General features: G+C 46.9%; 1 protein-coding gene across 1 annotated transcript; it reads right to left on the bottom strand.

Moving 5' to 3' along the window:
- Window positions 1-5391: 5391 nt before the first annotated feature.
- LOC143297602 (uncharacterized) lies at window positions 5392-8451 on the bottom strand. Its single transcript, XM_076610019.1, has 3 exons — window positions 7078-8451; window positions 6499-7014; window positions 5392-5513 (listed from the first exon to the last, which is right to left on the bottom strand). Exons 1-3 carry the CDS (start codon window positions 8399-8401, stop codon window positions 5392-5394), a joined length of 1962 nt encoding a protein of 653 aa, XP_076466134.1. The 5' UTR covers window positions 8402-8451.
- Between the last annotated feature and the right edge of the window lie 15156 nt (window positions 8452-23607).

Here is a 23607-nt window from a genome sequence, read left to right as displayed (position 1 = left end):
AAAAACAAGTGTTGTGCAGACAACCCATACCAACAAAGAGTTGTGCATGGTTGAGACCACACTGTGCACAGCATTGTGCACCTGAGAGGATACACTGTATATTTGATTGTGTATGTATGTAACCAGAGAAGACAGATTATACAGAGGTTACTATTTCTTTGTCTGCATTGGTGATTTACAACCCCTGCATGTGTAATTTCATCCTGTGACTGCAACATTAACTGATGCCATCCTCCTGTAAGGGTAACCACATTGTCTTCAGGAGCAGTTCATAGTGTGTTCATGCGCTGCTTCCTGACAACCAACACTGACCGGGATTATTGGATTGTTGACAGGGATAGCTGATCTTCTGTTCATGCTGACATGTGAAAAGAATTAAGGTACTGGCAGGTTTTCACACCAGCTGACCTGAGACTTAGGAGCACTGTCTCTCTTTACCACTGAGATGCTGAGGATTGATGTCTGTACCACCATCATGTGTGTGTGAAAGACCATGTTTTGTGGGTAGTTCTTTACCACTGAGATGTTGTCAGGATTGATGTCTGTACCACCATAATGTTGGTGTGAAAGACCATGTTTTGTGGACAGTTCTTTACCACTGAGATGCTGTCAGATTTGATGGACAGTTTTGTGGACAGTTCTTTACCACTGAGATGCTGTCAGGATTGATGGACAGTTTTGTGGACAGTTCTTTACCACTGAGATGCTGTCAGATTTGATGGACAGTTTTGTGGGCAGTTCTTTACCACTGAGATGCTGTCAGGATTGATGGACAGTTTTGTGGACAGTTCACAATGTGTCAGATCACTTTTCCATGCAGACAGAAAATGACAGCTACTGTGTTGTAGCACAGAGCAAATGTTTGTGGGAACAGAAATGAATGGATAGTTGTATCACAGAACATACTTGAGGTTTGCTTGCTGTTGGAGGCTAAGAAATATGTTAATATAACAAACACAAAAAGCAGGAGAGTAAAGAAGTGTCATCAGACAATAAGCTGATAAAGATTATCATTTGTGATCTGAAAAAAGGCTTATTTCATATGGAACAGAATCCAAGTATATCAGTTCTTCCTTTCAATAGGGCTATGGGGTTTTTTAAGCGCTTTGTACTTGTTTAAACTCAAGTGACCATTCAGCGTATGACGGATCTTCTTACCATTCAGACATATCTATAATGTACATGTGCTTGTGTGGCCAGTGCACTCTCAAACACCATTCCTTGTACTGGAGAGAAAAAAAAGCAAGTGATGTCTAGTCATTGGGTCTTATTCTGTTGCCAGCTGCTTTTGTTTTTATGATAAACAGACACCATTATTTAGTGTCATAAACGGCACTGATTTTTTTTGATGAATAAACATCTTTACTTCAGTTTCGTAAAAGTACTTATCAGATTTTGTTTAAAAAGCCGTGTGTTTATGTACATTGGTATGTTTGTGTGCATATTATATTCATCATCAGTTCCACAGAGAGAGAGAGGCATTGAGGAGGAAAGAGAGACTGATGAAGAGCATCAAGGAAAGTGGTGAGCAACACAGCTTGTAAAACCACGCATGATGCTGACTGGTAGGCACTGAGCTATTGCTTTTCCCCTGGCAACACTGACTTCAATCATTGTTAATGCATCTCCTAGAGAAATGAAGAAGAGATGGTATTGCGTGTGTGTGTGTGTATGCGTGTGCGTGTGTAAATGAGTGCACATCATTTCGATAAGTTTCATCAAGCATCCATTTGTAGTCCAGATGTTGCAGGTGTGCTGAAATTAAATTCTTTCACAAACATTCATGATAATGCTCATGCATCACTCAAATCTTGTTCCTTTTATCACACTAGCATCAGGATTATTGCTTTGCTTCAACAATATTTATTTAGCCTCTTTGTGCCATGAAGAATAAATGTGATTAAAGGCAGAAAGCTGAGGTGTGTACTGGGCACACAGATAAAATACTGATAACACTGACTCCACTGCTGGTTGTTCACTTTCACAGTAAATGTTTCAAAACTGAAAGAGTCGCATGCACATCTAACACACACACACACAAACACACTCCGCATATGTAAAATGTAACACCAGATTATCACTCCATGCATGCAAGTTTTTCTTTTTTTCTTCAAAGTATTAAGACGCTGAGTTCAGCCCATTTGGCTGATTCATATAACTGCTGGTCTTTCCGTTCACTGAAACAGGTGGGTTAAACATTATCTCCTTCAGACACACTAATAAAACCTTAGTACCAGTAATACACAGTGTGAACCAGTCACCACAAACCACAGTTCCACTAACACACACCATGAACCAGTCACCACAGTACCACCAACATACCATGAACCAGTCACCACAAACCACAGTTCCACCAACACACACCATGAACCAGTCACCACAAACCACAGTTCCACCAACACACACCATGAACCAGTCACCACAAACCACAGTTCCACCAACACACACCATGAACCAGTCACCACAAAAACCACAGTATCACCAACATGCTGCGAACCAGTCACCACAAAAACCAGAGTACCACAAACACCATAAACCAGTCACCACAGTACCACAAACACCATGAACCAGTCACCACAAACCACAGTACCACAAACACCATGAACCAGTCACCACAAACCACTACCACAAACACCATGAACCAGCCATCACAAAAACCACAGTACCACAAACACCATGAACCAGTCACCACAAACCACAGTACCACATCACCATAAACCAGTCACCACAAACCACAGTACCACCAACACACCGCGAACCAGTCACCATAAAACCCATAGTACCAGCAACACACCATGAATCAGTCACCACAAACCACAGTACCACCAACACACACCGCGAACCAGTCACCACAAAACCCATAGTACCACCAACCCACACCATGAACCAGTCACCACAAACCACAGTACCACCAACACACACCGCAAACCAGTCACCATAAAACCCACAGTTCCACCAACAAACACCATGAACCAGTCACCACAGTACCACAAACACCATGAACCAGTCACCACAAAAACCACAGTATCACCATCGCGCTGCAAACCAGTCACCACAAAAACCACTACCACAAACACCATGAACCAGTCACCACAAACACACACCATGAACCAGTCACCACAAACCACAGTACCACAAACACCATGAATCAGTCAACACAAACCACAGTTCCACCAACACACACCATGAACCAGTCATCACAAAAACCACAGTACCACAAACACCATGAACCAGTCACCACAAACCATAGTATCACCAACGTGCTGCAAACCAGTCACCACAAAAACCACAGTTCCACCAACACACACCATGAACCAGTCACCACAAACCACAGTACCACCAAAATACTAGTAATGAACCAGTTACCATAACAATATGAATCAATCACACAAACCATAGTACCAGTAATAGTTTAGGTTTATCAAGGAGGCATCACAGTGTTCAGACAAACCCATTCACCTCGAACACACTGACATCATAGCTCTGTCATCACCAGTGCAGTGACTGTGGACACACTGACATCATAGCTCTGTCGTCAGTGCGGTGACTGGACACACTGACATCATAGCTCTGTCATCACCAATGCAGTGATTGTTGTCACTGGTGGTGGCAGCCCACCAGACTACAACAAGAAACAGATAGCATCACGGCCACCGGTCATCCCCCAACATACCATCCACAAAATTTTGTCTCAAATCATCTAAACTGCCAACCCAAAACATGCACAGCCACACACAAAACCCATTTCAACCACATCTTTCAGTTATCTCAAAATAGGTCAATTAGCTATCCCAACGCGCGCGCGCGCGCACACACACACACACACAAAAGTCCAATGGTCAAAATTTCAGTTTGACGAAAAACACACCGATAACTCGGAGTTACATAAGAACATACAGAAAATGTATGGTTTCATGGGAAAACATTACCATAATGATTTTCATAAGAGGCAAATCATTTCTCTAATCTGCAGATGGAAAATGAATTGTTTTAGGACAAAATATGTCAGTAATGTTTCTTGCATCTGTGGTGCTCACATAACAGCCGATCATATACCAACCTGCGATATGTTAAAGTCTCAAATCCCTGAACTGAAATCATCTTCAGTGTTGACGATCTTCAGCAGTCCATTGCTAATGTATAACTTTTTCACTGCGATATGTTAAAGTCTCAAATCCCTGAAATGAAATCATCTTCAGTGTTGACGATCTTCAGCAGTCCATTGCTAATGTATGACTTTTTCAACTCCTTCTTAAATAATCCAGTTGGTTCGCTGTTATAGGTGTTAGTTTTTCATTAGAAATATGTTATATTGTTAAGCTGTTTTTTTGTTGTTTTTTTTAAATTTTATTTTTAAACAAAACTTAAATCAAACATTTCCTATATGTAACACACACACACGCGCGCGCGCGCGCGCGCGCACACACACACACACACTTTCACCTACTCGCATGCGTACACAGTAGTTCCCCCCCCCCCCCCACTCCCCCTCTTCCCACTCGATTTTTTTCCTACCCTCGTCTAATATCACTTACAGTGAAAAGACGTTAAACTAAAGAACGAACGAACACACACACACACATTTCAAGCATGTCTGTCAGTTATCCCAAAATATATGTCAGTTTTTCAAAACCATTCACAACCCCACAACAATGTACCTGCACTCAACAAAGCTGTTGCCCGCATTGATAATGTGCGTACATTTTGTGACTCCCCATACTTAACGTCAGTCACCAGAACATAAATCAGTCGTCATACAAATATACTAGCACCACAGGTTCAACTACCCATCTACCCACGATTTTGTGTCAGTGTATCGCTTTCATCCATCCACCAGTCAACCTGACACACATGTATGTACACATTCTGGTTTCAAGTAACATCCAAGTCCCCATATGGGGGGCATGGAGGACAATAACAAAATAAACACATAAAGCCATCATAAGGAAAATAAAGACTTAATGCTGCAACAGTTGACAACAATCACAATAAGTTTCAGAAAATATATTTGTTTTAAGTTCCAACAATCCCACAAAAACGGCTTTTAAGAAAGATTATAAACATGTATATATTGTGATAGTCGATCTGGTATCTGTGATGCAGATCTTCACTGTCCATTCTCACACTGACTGAACAGGCACCAAAAAGCCAGTCAGCACAAGCCAGTCATCCAGTCACCACGAGCCAGTCATCCAGTCACCACGAGCCAGTCACCTCAAGACAGAGGCACGCTGACTGTGCTTAGAGTGAGTGATGTGATGATGCAATGACCACAGACAGCACAGCGTTCTGTCACGTGCACTCCGGGGCATAGCACACCAAAGTTTGCCTGACATTAAATTCAGAAGTGTTCGCTTATTCCACAGACTGGAAAAATCAAATCTAGTGGTGCTAGAAACACTTGTGCAGCCAAAGCTGGCTTTCCAAGGTGAACTGAACCATCTCTGTGCTGACAGGGGTGAAATGGACCATGTCTCCAGGCTGACAGGGGTGAAATGGACCATGTATCCAGGCTGACAGGGGTGAAATGGACCATGTGTCTGTGCTGACAAGGGTGAAATGGACCAAGTCTCCAGGCTGACAGGGGTGAAATGGACCATGTCTACAGGCTGACAGGGGTGAAATGGACCATGTCTCCAGATTGACAGGGGTGAAATGGACCATGTCTCCGGGATGACTGTTTCACCAGCCTGGGTGTCTGTACCCTGCTGTTTCAGTACCCTGTTTCAGTACCCTGCTGTATCAGTACCCTGCTGTATCAGCAGCATGGGCGCATTATGCTGAATGAGTTCATGTTTCCATAACCCACTGAACGCCCACATGGATTACTGGGATCTTTAACGTGCATACTTGTGCACATACAAACATACGAGAGATCAAAGAACCGAAAGTCCACACACGTGTTGGGCAGGGAGACAGGAACAGTCCATACACCAGTCACTGTCAACCAGGATCCGAATGAGGGACCCACACCTGGAACAGAAGACTACACCCAACACCACCCAGCTCTCGCTGTCACACAGAGAAGACTTCACTGCCTGCCATCTGACATGATTTGTAAATAACATGAAGTACATGCAATACGCTTCCCTTTGAGACGTGTTTAATGGAGAATCACAATAACACAACAGTTTCAAATTTACATGAAATGTACACAAGGCGCATTTTATAACAATGATAATGGCACATGACTCTCTCTCTCTTGCCATCATTTCAACTGTATTATTTTCAGATTAACGCTGTGTTGTACTGACAACACACATACACAAACACAGTGTTCTCCACTATCACACTATGTGTCGTGCTCTGACAACGCGATCTTTTAATGAAAGTGGATGTCAAAGAAGTCACTGATAAACAAGCACATTGATAAACAGGAAAACACGTGCCCCTTCCCCGTTTTTCACCCAGCTGACTGGTGTCGACGTGTGAACTGTTTTCAACAGATCAGTGAAGGTGAAGGTCAGTGTTGTCAGAATCTCTTGGCCTTCTGCTGACCTTCCAGAGGAGAAATGAAGGTCATGTTCTGCACTCCGCTGGACTTTCTCCTGGACCCGGGCCCAGTGGCGTCGTCCTCCAGGAGATGTCTGTCCATGGCGTGGAGACCCTTCAACTCGGGCAGCCCCAGCAGGCGTCCCTCCCCATGGGTCATCCTCAGCAAGGGCTCAGTGCTGCTTTCCCCCTGCCCGTCCAGCTGGCCGTTGATGTCCGGGAACATGCTCAGCGTCTTGATCTTCACCACCGTGGGCCGGGACTCCACGTCAGGGTCAAAGGGCAGGGAGGTTTGCGTGGCGACGGTCCGCGCCGTGTCCACGAGGGAGGTGGAGGCAATCTCCGGACTGGTGGATGCCTTGTCTCCCCGAGGGTCAGGCGGAGGCAGAGGGTCGCTGCCCTTGTCCACCGCCCCCTCTGTGACGGGCTCAGTGGAGGGTCGCGCTTCGCTCAGCTCCTTGATGTTGAGGGGCACTGAGAGCAGACTGGCGTTGCTGACCAGGCTGTGGTTTCGGTTCGTCGCTGGAGGTACACACTGGGCAGGCACCTGAAGGGAGGGGGCTGAGGGGGACCCCTTCTCCCCACTCTCGTCCTCCTCCTCCACCGTTAGCATGACGGTGGGCTCCGCCACCACCACCCCCATGCCTTCCGCGTCACTGTTGCCATGGGCACCTTCACTGGACTGGGGAACGACAGGAATGTACACATCCCCCAGTGACGTCACAGAGGACGTCTGTTGGAACCGGTTTGCGTACGGGTCAGTTACGGCGGTTCTGCTGTGTTCCGTGTCGTCTTTGTCGTGGTCAGCGGTGATGACGGACATGACTTTGGCGTTCTTCACGTGGCCGATGACCAGACGTCTGCGGCCCTTGCTGTGCATGAAGTGGTTCACGCGGGCTGGGCGCTCCCTGGGGGTGAACTGGAAACTGGCCTCTCTGCTGTCGGCATAGCGGAGGGGGAGGTGGGGCAGGTCGATGCCCGGCTTGCTGCAGGGTTTGGCATCGCCACTGGTGACGGGGCCGCTGAGCGTGCCCAGCACGTTCCTGACGGGGACAGGCAGGCGGGGCCGGGAGTCGTGTTTCCTGGCGCTGTCCGTGACCGACTCCCCATCCAGGGACACGATGTTCACAGAGGGGGCTTTGACTTTGTAAGGAAGGGGCATTTGGAGCGGGGTGTTGGGTGGGGCACCCGTCATGCTTGGGTAGAGCAAGGAGAACTGGCTTCCATGCTTAGCGGCCATCTTGCTGTGGGTGGCGGGGTGCACGTCGCTGGTGGTCTGCCTGGAGTCCAGCGTGGAGCGGGTGGCCAGCCCTGCACGCTCATCCATCGTGAAGGACCTGGACCGACCAACCTCCGTTACTGACAGCATGTCTGCCCAGGGGTAGGAGGAGGGAGGGGGCAAAGTCCTGACACTCTTGGCTGACTGATCTCCCTTACTGCCGGCGGTCCTGGGCCCCGGGTGGCTGAGGGTCAGGTAAATCCTGCTTTTCTCCCGGGCCATTTTAACGTTGTCAGGCTGGTTGTCGCTGATGATGTCGCTTCTTTTCAGGGTCAGGGGAAACTGGGACTGTTTGCTGAGGGAACTAATGCCTTCAGTGAACACGCCGCCCTTTTTGTCCACGTTCTCCGCGTTCAGGGTGGTGGTCTTCTTGATCTGGCTCCGGGGCGTCAGCTTCTTGGACACTCGGGGCGATTCCACCTCCGCGATATGCTGGTCAGTGGACAGCCCTCCAGAGACCTGACGGTTATAACGGCCTGTGTGTCTGTGGCCGTCCCGGTCCCCGTTCAGCACCACGTGGTTGTAATGCTCGATGATGTCGATGGCGGCGTCCTGGGCCAGCTGCTTGGCTTGGCGACGGGCGCTCTGCCACTGAACGTAGCCATTAGAGGTGTCTGTGAAGGAGGGCATGGTGAGCTGCTGACTGGGCGTGTTCAGACTGACATCACTCCCCGGACTTCACGCACCTGCTGGGGACATAAGGTCATCATCAGTTCGAACAGTCTGTGTCAGACTGATCTAAATCGTTGGCAGTTTCTTAGCAAGATTATGTGGAAAACAGAACAAGGTACCCAATGTATCTAAAGTGGCAATGGTAAACAAGACATCAACATGATTCAATACTACACTGACGTCAGTAGAGTGTAAAAAGCGTCAAAAAGAGCACAGAAAAGCCAGTGTTCTGTACAACACTGACATTTCCAAAAAGACGAGGTGAAGCATGACAAAACAAAAACAACAAAACAAAGAAAACTAGAAATAAAATAAAATGAAATATCAGTGACCACCAGTGTGTAAAATTATTGTCACCACAGTAAACATTGATAAATTCAATGAGTGAAAATACATTCTGCTGCGCACACACACACAGGTCATGAGCAAATAACAGAAGGCGAGTCTTCTGCCAGAACAGATAAAGAGACACAACCCAAGTCAGAGAGTTCCATCGGTTGGCACAAAGGTAAATTAAAGGTCCACAGTAACTGACACAAAAGCTCCCTGGATGTGCTCCTCTGTACTGATCTGTGTATAGTCTCCTGGGAATGCTAAGTAATGTTGGTTTGGGGTGCTGTGCTTTGGTGTTATTTGTCTACAGACAGGAAAACATTTGAATATCATGATTCAATTGTCTTGACTGTAAAAAAAAAAAAAAAAAAAAAAAAGTCTTCGAACAGGCAGTATGGATTTCTTGGGTGTGTACATGATCCGTTTCTGCACAAAAAGTGTCCCCTTGAAAAACTGAGTAAACGGAGTATAAAAAAACAAAAACATTAACCAACCAACAGCAACAAACAACTGGGTAATTGATAAGAAAGCATACCACCAACACCAGTTTACACCACTGTATTCGAATGACCCATGTCATTCCTTTTCTGTCCATTGTTTTTATGGTGGTAAACACGCAGTGCATGTAGAATATCTGTGGGATGTGCCAAATAGAAAACGTCAAGTTTAAATCCTGAGGCGAACCTTTACCAGTCACCAGTCTATTGATCCATTGGTCTGTTCCTCAACAGTTGGTTTGTCAGTGTTATACCTCAAGAAGTAGTTTACCAGTATTTTGACAATTCGTGGAAATCAGTACTGATCTCAGGCTGCCGGCTTCGCCATATGCATTGTCAAATAGATCTGCAATCGATGATTAAAAAAATACTGATTGTTAGTAAAACATAGCGCCATCATAACCCGATGAACTACTGCCTCAGAAAACGGCCGTGTTCCTTTTCTCTACGCCTCAATTTCCTTCTCATCCTCCCTAAGTCAATGTGGACGTGAGGTTGCAGACAGGGGAGACGATCTGTCCCTCCCATCAGACGTCACAACTGAGCGACAGTGGCCTCCCCTGCCGCGCGTGACGTCCAGCTTGGGGCAGAAGGTCAACGTTCTGTGTGACACTGAGACAGGCCAATCCTCTTGGTTCGCGTGGACAGCAGGAATAATCTTCACTTTGTTACCGATGTGGGCACTACCCCAGACGATCGATCACATCCCCCCAGCCCCCCGTGCCTCACCACGCATCACGTCAGTGGAAGTCGGTCGGGGTGGAGACGTCAGCAATGAGGCCTGCACAGTTCTTTGACCATCAGCCGTTCTCCTGCACAGTTCTCTCACCATCATCCGCCGGTTCTCCTGCACAGTTATTTGACTATCATCCGTTCTCCTGCACAGTTCTTTAACCAACATCCATTCTCCTGCACAGTTCTTTGACCAACATCCGTTCTCCTGCACAGTTCTCTCACCATCACCCGTTCTCCTGCACAGTTCTCTCACCATCATCCGCCGGTTCTCCTGCACAGTTATTTGACTATCATCCGTTCTCCTGCACAGTTCTTTAACCAACATCCATTCTCCTGCACAGTTCTTTGACCAACATCCGTTCTCCTGCACAGTTCTTTCAGCATCACCCGTTCTCCTGCACAGTTCTCTCACCATCACCCGTTCTCCTGCACAGTTCTCTCACCATCATCCGCCGGTTCTCCTGCACAGTTATTTGACTATCATCCGTTCTCCTGCACAGTTCTTTAACCAACATCCATTCTCCTGCACAGTTCTTTGACCAACATCCGTTCTCCTGCACAGTTCTCTCACCATCACCCGTTCTCCTGCACAGTTCTCTCACCATCATCCGCCGGTTCTCCTGCACAGTTATTTGACTATCATCCGTTCTCGTGCACAGTTCTTTAACCAACATCCATTCTCCTGCACAGTTCTTTGACCAACATCCGTTCTCCTGCACAGTTCTTTCAGCATCACCCGTTCTCCTGCACAGTTCTCTCACCATCACCCGTTCTCCTGCACAGTTCTCTCACCATCATCCGCCGGTTCTCCTGCACAGTTATTTGACTATCATCCGTTCTCCTGCACAGTTCTTTAACCAACATCCATTCTCCTGCACAGTTCTTTGACCAACATCCGTTCTCCTGCACAGTTCTCTCACCATCACCCGTTCTCCTGCACAGTTCTCTCACCATCATCCGCCGGTTCTCCTGCACAGTTATTTGACTATCATCCGTTCTCGTGCACAGTTCTTTAACCAACATCCATTCTCCTGCACAGTTCTTTGACCAACATCCGTTCTCCTGCACAGTTCTTTCAGCATCACCCGTTCTCCTGCACAGTTCTCTCACCATCACCCGTTCTCCTGCACAGTTCTCTCACCATCATCCGCCGGTTCTCCTGCACAGTTCTTTGACTATCATCCGTTCTCCTGCACAGTTCTTTAACCAACATCCATTCTCCTGCACAGTTCTTTGACCATCATCCGTTCTCCTGCACAGTTCTTTGACCATCACCCGTTCTCCTGCACAGTTCTTTCACCATCACCCGTTCTCCTGCACAGTTCTCTCACCATCATCCGCCGGTTCTCCTGCACAGTTATTTGACTATCATCCGTTCTCCTGCACAGTTCTTTAACCATCATCCATTCTCCTGCACAGTTCTTTGACCATCATCCGTTCTCCTGCACAGTTCTTTGACCATCATCCGCCGGTTCTCCTGCACAGTTCTTTGACCATCATCCGCCGGTTCTCCTGCACAGTTCTTTGACCATCACCCGTTCTCCAGCACGTGACTGCGCTCCTCATTCACCACCCCCTCTCCCCTGTTTACTACTCTTTCTCTCTGTCTCCTGTTTAGCTAGCCTTCTGAGGGATCACCGCTTTGAAATCTTGATTTGATACATCCCTATAGTGAAACGGCAGTTGCACTCCAGTCTGAAATAAATGAAGACAAACCGAAAGTGAGAAGACGTCACTGACCGGTGTGCAATTTTGGAGCTTGACTTGCTCAGACAAGTGGATCTGCATGGCCTTAACAGACAATGCGATTCCTCTTTCCGCCCCTGCACCAGTGTGGAGGCTGTCATGACGACGTGGAGGACGAGACTGACGTTTTGGGATCTGGCGAAAGCCGGAAATGGTTTCACCACGCACAAGCGGCTTTTCTTGGACAAGAGACATTCTTGTACTGGAACCCTCATACATACACGAATGTAGGCAGGCCGATAAGTAATACAACATAATACATATTCATAGATCCAGAATGGATACATATTTTATTTTTAAAAAAAAAAAAAAATCACTCGATTGATTTCAGTCAACTTGGTGGGTGTGGCTGAAAGTAGTGGCTATCTTTAACATCAGGCAAAAGCAAAAGGACGGGAAAAAAGAAATTCAGGAAGCGCTGACGTGTGTGCTCCAAGAATAGCCGCCATGTAGATAGCCTGACGGGAGTGACATTTTATTAACAACACAACACAAACACCGCTGACAAAACCAATCCATCAACATCTGGCTGACGTCAATGACGCTGACAGCCGTGTCTGACACCGATACCGATACTGGTGGTAGAGAAAACGAAGACGAATCCCCCTCCTCCCTTCTATTTTTTATGAAGATAAGCTGTCAACGATACGGGAAATGACGGTCGATGTCCGACAGTAGGAGGAAGGTGGCAGAATGGTTAAGACGCTCAGCTGCCAATACAGAGAGTCCGTGAGGGTGTGGGTTCGAATCCCGCTCTCGCCCTTTCTCCTAAGTTTGACTGGAAAATCAAACTGAGCGTCTAGTCTTTCGGATGAGACGATAAACCGAGGTCCCGTGTGCAGCACGCACTTGGCGCACTGAAAAAGAACCCATGGCAACGAGAGTGTTGTCCTCTGGCGAAATTACGTAAAATGAAATCTACTTTCATAGGTACACAAATATGTAAGCATGCACTCAAGGCCTGACTAAGCGCGTTGGGTTATGCTGCTGGTCAGGCATCTGCTCAACAGATGTGGTGTAGCGTGTATGGATTTGTCCGAACGCAGTGACGCCTCCTTGAGAAAGTGAAACTGAAAACTGAAACTGATGTCCGACTGCTTTCTTCTTCTTCTTTTTTTATGAAGAATTCGTATACAACTAGGTGTAAGAAAATGACAAAAATATTGGATAAAATTGTAAGGATATGTCATTTGCAGAATAACTGGATGTACTGAGAATAAGACTGAAGAATCCAAAATAAAGTAAACATTGCTTTAAAAATTACATTGATACTGATCACAAGCACTAAGTCTCAGTTAATGGGAAATGTTTATCACGCAAAGCACTACTAATACTGCTGACTGCTTACGTAAATGTTTATCAGGACAAGCACCATTGATACTGTTTATTCTACTTTGCTTGGAGAGTTGCTCATTACGTGATTAATCTTGTAAGTTTCCATCAACTTTGACTTCTTAAATAATATTCTTGATGTGGATCCTAAAACACGTGTTATGATTATGACTTTGGGTTACAAAGTTTGGATTTCTATATCGTTACGCCGGCAGCTAGCACAGCGCACCACACACCGTACCTCACCCCCCCCCCCACACCTCTCACACCGTACCTCTCACACCCCCACACCGTACCTCTCACACACCCCACACCGTACCTCTCACACCCACACACACCGTACCTCTCACACCCCACACACCGTACCTCTCACACCCACACACACCGTACCTCTCACACCCCACACACCGTACCTCTCACACCCCACACACCGTACCTCTCACACCCACACACACCGTACCTCCCACACCCCCACACACCGTACCTCTCACACCCCCACAACAACGGGTGCCGCACGTTTCGTCTCGCGCAGCCTACACTGTCTTCTCCCAAATCCGCTCCTTCCTTTTCCGTCAGCGTGTCAGCAGGGTCCTTTCCTTTCGCCTACACACTCATGGTCCTTTCCTTTCGCCTACACCCTCATGGTCCTTTCCTTTCGCCTTCAAACTCAGGGTCCTTTCCTTTCGCCTACACCCTCATTGTCCTTTCGCCTACACCCTCATGGTCCTTTCGTCTTTCGCCTACACCCTCATGGTCCTTTCGCCTACACACTCATGGTCCTTTCGTCCTTTCGCCTACACACTCATGGTCCTTTCGCCTACACCCTCATTGTCCTTTCGCCTACACACTCATGGTCCTTTCCTTTCGCCTACACCCTCCCCTACACACTCATGGACCTTTCGCCTACACACTCATGGACCTTTCGCCTACACACTCCCCTACACACCCATGGTCTTTTTGCCTTCGCCGTGCATCTTGCATGGACTGTACAACTTAACACACTTCGATTATAGGGATGAGCATGAATCATAAGAAAATTGAAGCGGAATCTGAAATCAGTCTTCCGAACTTTAAAAGTGTTGATAGTCATTGGTAAGATTGTACACACCAGAGCAAAATGGAATTTATCAAAAGCATGTGTGTGTGTGTGTGTGTGTGTGTGTGTGTGTGTGTGTGTGTGTGTGTGTGTGTGTGTGTAACATGACGGTGCAGACTGGAAAACACCAAGCATTCACGTTGCTGTGAGGGAGCCCTTTCAGCTCCTGCTGTTTCTGTACTGTGTGTAATGCTCAAGTGTGGATGTGCAGCCGTTTTTCAGCCAAAGGTTTATGATTTCTTTGCGTATACAAATGTGTCTATGTCTTCATCTTAGTTAATACTTGTTTGTGCTATGTAACTGGGAGAATAGAAATAGTTTAAAAACTTCACCACTGTGCTCTCTCTCTCTCTCTCTCTCTCTCAAACAACAATACAATGGCCCCTACTCATATCGAAATAAACGATAATCACGTGCTGAGTACCTCATATGAATCTCTTTCTATCTCTCCCCCTCTCTCTCTCTGTCTACCTCTACCTCTGCGTGCGTGCGTGCGTGCGTGCGTGTGTGTGTGTGTGTGTGTGTGTGTGTGTGTGTGTGTGTGTGTGTGTGTGCGTGTGTGTGTGTGTGTGTGTGTGTGTGTGTGTGTGTGTGTGTGTGTGTTGTGGTTTTGTTGCTTTTTCCACAAGCCTAGGAAAAGAAATCAACACGATCAGGCTGCATCCAAAACTATTCAAAAATCGTAATATCATGTTTTCGTTTTCATTGTATGTCTTATAAGTTATTTAGGGCAACATCCACAATTCTTCCCCTCAAGACGGAATAAATAATTTATTGTGCTCACAACAAGGCGTGGACGTTCACTCCGCCAGTCACAGAGAAGAGTGGAGGGGAAGAAATGTGGACACAGCCTTGTTTTGGGCCTACCACCCAACCAAATTTGACTCTTGCCACTTGTTGGAGCCGAGAAAATGCCATCGTTCACGTTTACCATGGACACACAGACTTTCATTGACTCACTTTTTTTTTTAACACACGCGAGTCAATAAAGACTTGAAATACAAAGAAAATGTCAATATGAACTGAACTGGTGTGTGTGCGTGGTGTGTGGGGATAGGGTGGGTGGAAGGGGTGGAAACACGGTGATCGAATGGTCAGAGCGCTGGATTCTCACCTGAGTTTTCTGAGTTTGATTCCGGGTGTCGGCCCACCTGCTGGGTAAAGGGTGGAGATTTTTCCAATCTTCCTGGTCAACATAAAAGTGCTGGCCTGCTGGTTCCCGAGCCCCCTTCGTGTTTATAGGCACGGCGGCAGAAGATCAAATATGCATGCTAAAGATCAGTCCTCTTCCCCTCTGCTGCCTGCTGGCGGCACAAAACAGCAATGCTTCCAGTGAGATGCTCTTAGCAAGATGAACCAGACCATCGTTCTTGTAACTGCGTAGGATGCCTCTGTTGTTGTTGTTGTGTACAGAGAACTGTGTAGGAAGCCTCTGTTGTTGTTGTGTACAGAGAACTGTGTAGGATGCCTCTGTTGTTGTGTACAGAGAACTGTGTAGGAAGCCTCTGTTGTTGTGTACAGAGAACTGTGTAAGATGCCTCTGTTGTTGTTGTGTACAGAGAACTATGTAAGATGCCTCTGTTGTTGTTGTGTACAGAGAACTGTGTAGGAAGCCTCTGTTGTTGTTGTGTACAGAGAACTGTGTAGGAAGCCTCTGTTCTTGTTGTGTACAGAGAACTGTGTAGGAAGCCTCTGTTGTTGTTGTGTACAGAGAACTGTGTAGGAAGCCTCTGTTGTTGTTGTGTACAGAGAACTGTGTAGGAAGCCTCTGTTGTTGTTGTGTACAGAGAAATGTGTAGGAAGCCTCTGTTGTTGTTGTGTGCAGAGAACTGTGTAGGAAGCCTCTGTTGTTGTTGTGTGCAGAGAACTGTGTAAGATGCCTCTGTTGTTGTTGTGTACAGAGAACTGTGTAGGAAGCCTCTGTTGTTGTTGTGTACAGAGAACTGCATAAGATGCCTCTGTTGTTGTTGTGTACAGAGAAATGTGTAGGAAGCCTCTGTTGTTGTGTACAGAGAAATGTGTAGGATGCCTCTGTTGTTGTGTACAGAGAACTGCATAAGATGCCTCTGTTGTTCTGTACAAAGAACTGTGTAAGATGCCTCTGTTGTTGCTGTGTTCAGAGAACTGTGTAAGATGCCTCTGTTCATGGCGGACTCCTTTGCCTACTTTCAAGGTATAGAAAATGGACATTTTGTCCATATTCATCCTTTTCACGTACGCACGACAGAGTCCTCTGAAGACGAGGAATGGCTGCCTTCTCGGTTTCCACAGATGGGTGGACTGTCACACTGCCGGGCAGCACACAGCTCTTTCCCCACGCACTGACAGACAACCCAGCTGTCGACACTCTGAGTGCTGCAAGGAACGTGGGATAAAGTTAGCCCCAGGGAGACCTTTACGTTCAACACAGGGACAAAGTTAGCCCCAGGGAGACCTTTACGTTCAACACAGGGTCAATGTTAGCCCCAGGGAGACCTTTACGTTCAACACAGGGACAATGTTAGCCCCAGGGAGACCTTTACGTTCAACACAGGGACAAAGTTAGCCCCAGGGAGTTCAACACAGGGACAATGTTAGCCCCAGGGAGTTCAACACAGGGACAAAGTTAGCCCCAGGGAGTTCAACACAGGGACAATGTTAGCCCCAGGGAGTTCAACACAGGGACAATGTTAGCCCCAGGGAGACCTTTACGTTCAACACAGGGACAATGTTAGCCCCAGGGAGACCTTTACGTTCAACACAGGGACAAAGTTAGCCCCAGGGAGACCTTTACGTTCAACACAGGGACAAAGTTAGCCCCAGGGAGACCTTTACGTTCAACACAGGGACAAAGTTAGCCCCAGGGAGACATTTACGTTCAATACACCATTCTACACGGCTGGTGGCGGACAGGCTGCGCGAACTGTCAGATTTTGTCACTGAGGCTGTACAGCACACTGCACACTCTCATGTCAGTATCTTGCGAAAGATCCCAGTCGCAAGTTACAATAGGTACACTGATCATATCACGTGTCACAAGATACGCTGATCATATCACGTGTCGCAAGATACGCTGATCATATCACGTGTCGCAAGTTACAAAACATCAGATACACTGATCATATCACGTGTCGCAAGTTACAAAACATCAGATACACTGATCATATCACGTGTCGCAAGTTACAAAACATCAGATACACTGATCATATCACCGATGAATATGAGCCACACCATCAACCAGCATATTGGACCAACGGAAGATATACTGACATCAGTTTAGAATACAAAGCTGCTTTAGTTTGGCCACGTAACAAGATCCAGGGGCCTTGCTGAAATAATCCTCTGATGAACCGTTGTTTGAGGGATACGGAGGGGAAGACAGAAAAAAGAAGAATGGACAGGAGAACCGTTTGCAGATACCTAGGCCTTGACACAACCGACAGACCTGGAGGAATCGTGCCAACAGTTCTGTGCGGCGAACATACACACACACGCACACACACACACACACACACACAGAGAGAGAGAGAGAGAGAGAGAGAGAGAGAACTGTGTAGGATGCCTCTGTTCATGGCGGACTCCTTTGCCTACTTTCAAGGTCTAGAAAATGCGCGCGCGCGCACACACACACACACACACACGTGTGTGCATTCATGTACTTGTTTGAGCACACAAGCACATGCTAAAAAAAAAAAAAGCGCAAGCAGAATGCCCTGACGTTCCACTGTTCCTACCAATTATAAGTGCTGCACGCTTTTCATTAACGTGACCCAATCACTAGCAAAATGACATATGCGCGGCATAACATTTTTTGTTTGATTTGTCTCAAGAACTCAATTAGTCTGACGTCGTGAAAGGATAGCTTGTTTGTGTGTTTTGATCCACTGTTTAGCATCGTGACGCCAGCACCCAAAAACATACAATGAATATATGGTTTTGTTGTCGTCACGGGAGTAAATATATACGGTCTACATACGACCGCCACACACACACACACACACACACACATACACACACACACGTGTGTGTGTGTGTATGTGTGTGTGTGTGTGTGTGTGTGTGTGTGTGTGTGTGTGTGTGTGGCGCTGCACTGTGACGACAGGGAAGCAATTAAACGAAGTTCACACAGAGAAATCTGTTGTGACATAAGTGTAATGCCATGCAATACAATACTCTTTCGTTCGTGGGCTGCAACTCCCACATTCACTCGTATGTACACGAGTGTGCATTTACGTGTATCGCCGTTTTTACCCCGCCGTGCATGCAGCCATACTCCGTTTTCGGGGGTGCAATATAATGCAGTACTTGTTTTTTGGGAAACATAATATATAAAACAAGGATCAGATTGACAGTCTGATTCACAGACAGATACATACCGTGAGAAAGACTGACAGACATAAAGTATGACTGATATAAATATTGCCTGCAGGCCATGTTGTGCTGTACTGTTTTCGTGCTCTTGAAAAACAAACTGAGGCAGGCAGAAACAGACACTGAGGCAGACCGACGGACAGACAGAAAAACGAAGAAAAAAAATCCAAAACAAAACCCCCCAAAACAAACAAAAACAAAATAAAACACCTACTGTCGTCTTACTTGCTGTGCACGTGGTGACACCTACTCCTGGCCACAGAAAACGATCAATCTGACAGCAGCAGCAGCAACAGCAACGAACACAAAACACCCTTTGAAAAAAAAAACAACCAACTGTTGCACATCAGCCACGCACGCCAACAGGAGAGAGCAGACGGCAGTTGGTGGCAGCGCCCCCAAGCAGGCTGGTTCAGTGAGGCAGTCACACAGTGGTCCTGCGAATCAACCGGTGAGAGGCAGACATGTACCCCCCCCCCCCCCCTTTTTTTATTTTTATTTTTTATCTAAGTAACCGGATAAGTTACTAACTAAATCACTGACGAACTCGATTTATCAGTTCCTCATGGAGGTGTCACTGCGTTCGGACAAACGACCAACCCATTGATTCGGGCGAACAAACGTACCAACCACTAACTGACCAATGAAACAACTGACGTGTTGATTAACAACTTTGCCATAGGACAACGCTTTTTATTTGCCACATAATCTTTTTTTTTAATTGCGTCAAGTGCGTGTCAGTTGCACATGGGACCTCGGTTTATCGTCTTATCCAAATCATGAACGGCTCAGTTTGATTTTCCAGTCAAACTTTGAAGAAAGGGCGAGACCAGTATTCGAACCCAGACCCTCACGGACACTGTATTGGCAGACAAGCGTCTTTACCATTCTGCCACCTTCCTCCTGCCACTTCCTTCCTCCACTGAGCTAAAACACCAAAAGATGCAGTAATTTACATCTCAGTGGCTTTTTCACGTCTTTGAGTAGGGTGTGTGTGTGGAATTGGATTTCGAAGAGAGCTAATCTGGTGTGGGCGTGTCCACAGGCAGGATTTCTGCCCGGGGTAAGTAAAACTAGCGTAGTGTCGGGCATGCCCTCACACCGGAGCGGCGGGCCACAAGGTGTGGGATGTGGGTGGGGGTAGGGGTAGGGGCTGCGGGTTGGCCCAACACCAAGCAGGGACCGGCGTGTGCATAGCAACGGCGTTGCTGCTGCAGTGAAGGCCTCACGGACAGCGGGACAGATGGCTGGACCAGGAAGCTGCCTTCGTGTCCGTATTTCTCCTCCCTTAATTCTTCCTCTTCTTTCTTCTTCTTCTTTCTTCTTCTTCTTCCTCTGGCAATATCTGTATTCTGGTCTGCAATTAGGATATTTCTTTTCGATACTTTCACTTAACTTGCTCGCCGGGTCCGTTGGAAACGCTTACCTTGACCACACCACTTTCTGCCATGCCGTGATGAAAGAGTTGAATGACTATATGATCGAACGAGCGAGCAACTGAATGAAAGTGTGTGTGTGTGTGTGTGTGTGTGTGTGTGTGTGTGTGTGTGTGTGTGTGTGTGTGTTCGCGCGCGCACATGTGTTGTAATGTAATAAGTGTTCTTTTTAAGTTTGTTAGTGAAATATTCCACTAATTCTTCTCATCCGTTTCTTTTCCTTCTTCTTCTCCTCCCCCCTTTTCTTCTTAATTCTACAACTTGAGTATTTCGTCTTCTCAATTCTTCTCATCCTTTTAATTCTCCTTCTCCTCCTCCTCCTTCTTCTTCTTGTTCTTCTTCTTCATCTCAATTCTTCTTCTACTTCTTGATTCCACCTCCACTACTTCTTCTCCTGAATCTTTTTCCCTTTTGAGGTCCGTGGGCTCCAAGCAATATGGTTTGATTCAGCTTCTGAATCTTCTTCTTATTTCTTCTTTCTCCTCCTCCTTCTTCTTCCTTTCAATGCACTCTGCACCCTCCTTTACCTTGCCCCCGTCCCCGTCCCCCGCACTCCCCCCCCCCCCCTCTCTCCGGCTGTCTGTCTCTCTTTGTACGCCTCTGTCGCTCTTGTGTGTGTGCTTCGACAGATTGTAAGATTTGGCTTTGGTCTGGTCTCCATCCCTCTGTGCTGACAGCTCCTCCCTTCCCCATCCCCTGTGTCCTTGGCCCCCACACCCCTTCCCCACCCCCTGTGTCCTTGACCCCCACACCCCTTCCCCACTCCCTGTGTCCTTGACCCCCACACCCCTTCCCCATCCTACCCCCTGTGTCCTTAACCCCCATCTCCCTCCCATCCCGTCTCTTTATATCTATGTACATTCCTTGTGTTCCCTTCTGTTCAGTCTGGTTTGGTTTCCACTGATTATATCTTTTCCTCTTCTACGTTCTCCTACTGTCTGTCTGTCTGCCTGTCTTTGCTTGTCTTTCCTGTCTCCTTTAGATCTGTTCCTCTCACTCTCTTTCCCAGTGCTCCTAGTTCTTTACACAAGATTGTACAAAGCTGCCAGCGGCACAAAACTGTTTCTATAATGAGTGTATCATATAGCCACAGTTGGCAAAGTCCAAGTCGGTCAGTCCACAGGACTATGATAATCCTGTTAAAGCTGTGCTGACCGCCAGTCACAGCGCTGCCGAGAGCTGGCCGAGGGCTGTTCAACAGCGCTGTCCACTCCGTGCCCACACCGGTCCCTAAACCCCCGCCAGCCAGGGATCAGTGGACAATCCGGATTAGCGACCTGACCTGATTATGATTATTGACCTGTGCATGTTGAAAGGAAGGTCTGCCTCACCGGCAGCACCACTGATGTGGTGACGTCACCTGGTGACGTTTGACTTTGTGCTGCTAATTTTTGACATTCCATGTCACTCTCTGCCATAAACCCATGAATAAATTTGTCTCACTCTACCTGTGCATCTGCCTTCGAACCAGCGCGCTCAGATTCTCTCGCTTCCTAGACGGACGCGTTACCTCTAGGACATCACTCCATCCAGGACGGGGTGTCGCCCACCACGCATGTCGCCAGGGCCAGTCCTGCTAGTCCTCATTTCCAAACGCGTCCGCCTAGGAAGCGAGAGAATCTGAGCGCGCTGGTTCGAATCACGGCTCAGCCGCCAATATTTTCTCCCCCCTCCACTAGACCTTGAGTGGTGGTCTGGACGCTAGTCATTCGGATGAGACGATAAACCGAGGTCCCGTGTGCAGCATGCACTTAGCGCACATAAAAGAACCCACGGCAACACAAGGGTTGTGCCTGGCAAAATTCTGTAGAAAAATCCACTTCGACAGGAAAAACATATAAACTGCATGCAGGAAAAAATACAAAAAGATGGGTGGCGCTGTAGTGTAGCGACGCGCTCTCCCTAGGGACAGCAGCCCGAATTTCACACAGAGAAATCTGTTGTGATAATAATGATAAAAAAAACAACACACAAACAAACAAAAACAACAACTTTGCCACAACTTTGGGAGGGGTGTGGGAGAATCACCTACTTGTTTTATTTCGCGTAAGTACTGATCTGACCTTAACAGTATCTTTTTACTCTCACTCTCAATGATGCATTTATTTCTGTCTCCCCCTTCCCCCCCCCTCTGTCTGTGAGTGTTAGTGTGTGTGTAGTGTGTGTGTGTGTGTGTGTGTGTGTGTGTTGCAAAACTCAAAACTTTTGACAATAAGCAAGAAGGTAAAGCGGTTGAAGCAGCTGGTCAGCATCAGTCGTCACTGGCGACACCTTTGGAAATGAGGCGTGCCAAACTTGTCGCCGACGACAACCATTGCAGGCGACAATTTGAGGCTGAACACAAGCATCCGTGATGCAGATTGTGATTCGGGGCTGAACAAAGGCATCGTTGAGGCAGTGTGTTAAATCCAAGACAGTGTCTTTACAGTGTTCACTGCAAATTGAGAATCGCTGCCGTGGGCATGTCACTTCAATAAAACGCATTGATTCATGGCTTCTCTTCTCTCTCTCCCCCCCCCCCCCCCCCCGTTTTTTTTGTTCTCCTCAGTGCTGTTTGCGTGCACAGGCGTGTGTGTGTGTGTGTGTGTGTGTGTGTAACTTCGTGCAGTGATGCACTGGTCTCTTTCTGTCTTTGTCTGTCTCTGCAAATTCAGTGTTGTTCAGTTTTTCCTCAGGTTTATTCTTTATCATTTTTGCATCCTGTATATTTGTGTGCAAAGTGACGGTAAATTTGTGGCAAAGTAACGGCCAATTTGCAGATATCTGAGATGGAAGTACAGCGTGTAGAGATGAAAGAGATTAAATGAATGTATAGTGTGTAAAGATGGGAGAGATGTATAATGAATGTATATGTACATTGTGTAGAGATGGGAGGGATTACAATGTATAGATATGGGGGAGATGCACAGTGTATAGATGATGATGAGAGATGTACAGTGTATGGAGATGGAAGATATTACAATGTACAGAGATGAGATTTGTCTATAGAGATTGTAGAGGTGTACAGCGTATATTTATGGATACTACATAGAGATGAGAGATGCACAGAGTATAGTTATGTACATTGTAGAGAGATGCGAGAGGTATGTAGAGACGGGAGAGATGTACATTGTACAGAGATGATTAGAGGTTACAGTGTATAGAGATGGGAAAGGTAAGATTACAGAGTATAGAAATGGTGAGAGATGAACAGTGGATAGAGATTGGAGAAATGTTAAGAGATTAGTGTATAGAGATTGGCAGAGATGTACAGTGTACACAGATGTTCAGTGTATAAAAATGGACTGGAAATATAAACTCTGTGAATTTTCAGTTTCCCAGAGTTATTTCCCTTCCTCTGGTGACGTCATCGGTGACGTCACTATGTACGTGACTGATACGTGCTTTGGCACTCAAGGGGTTAAGGAGGTGGTTGCTGGCCCCTTGTACATAACGTGCGGCGCGCATGGCGAACAGATGTGTGGATACGCCCTGGTGCCCACGAACCAGCTCCTATGCATGGGTCAAATACGAGGAGGTCATCCCAACAGCGGAGCAGGCGGAAGAGGAGACATCTGCCAACGGCTGCAATGGCGGATGAGGATGCCCAAATAACGACACCTTTGGAAATGAGGCCCAAACAACGGTAGGAAGGCTTGT

Source organism: Babylonia areolata, chromosome 23, assembly GCF_041734735.1.
Source record: "Babylonia areolata isolate BAREFJ2019XMU chromosome 23, ASM4173473v1, whole genome shotgun sequence".
Classification (NCBI taxonomy): Eukaryota; Metazoa; Mollusca; class Gastropoda; order Neogastropoda; family Buccinidae; genus Babylonia; species Babylonia areolata.
This window is presented reverse-complemented; position numbering and strand designations above follow the sequence as displayed.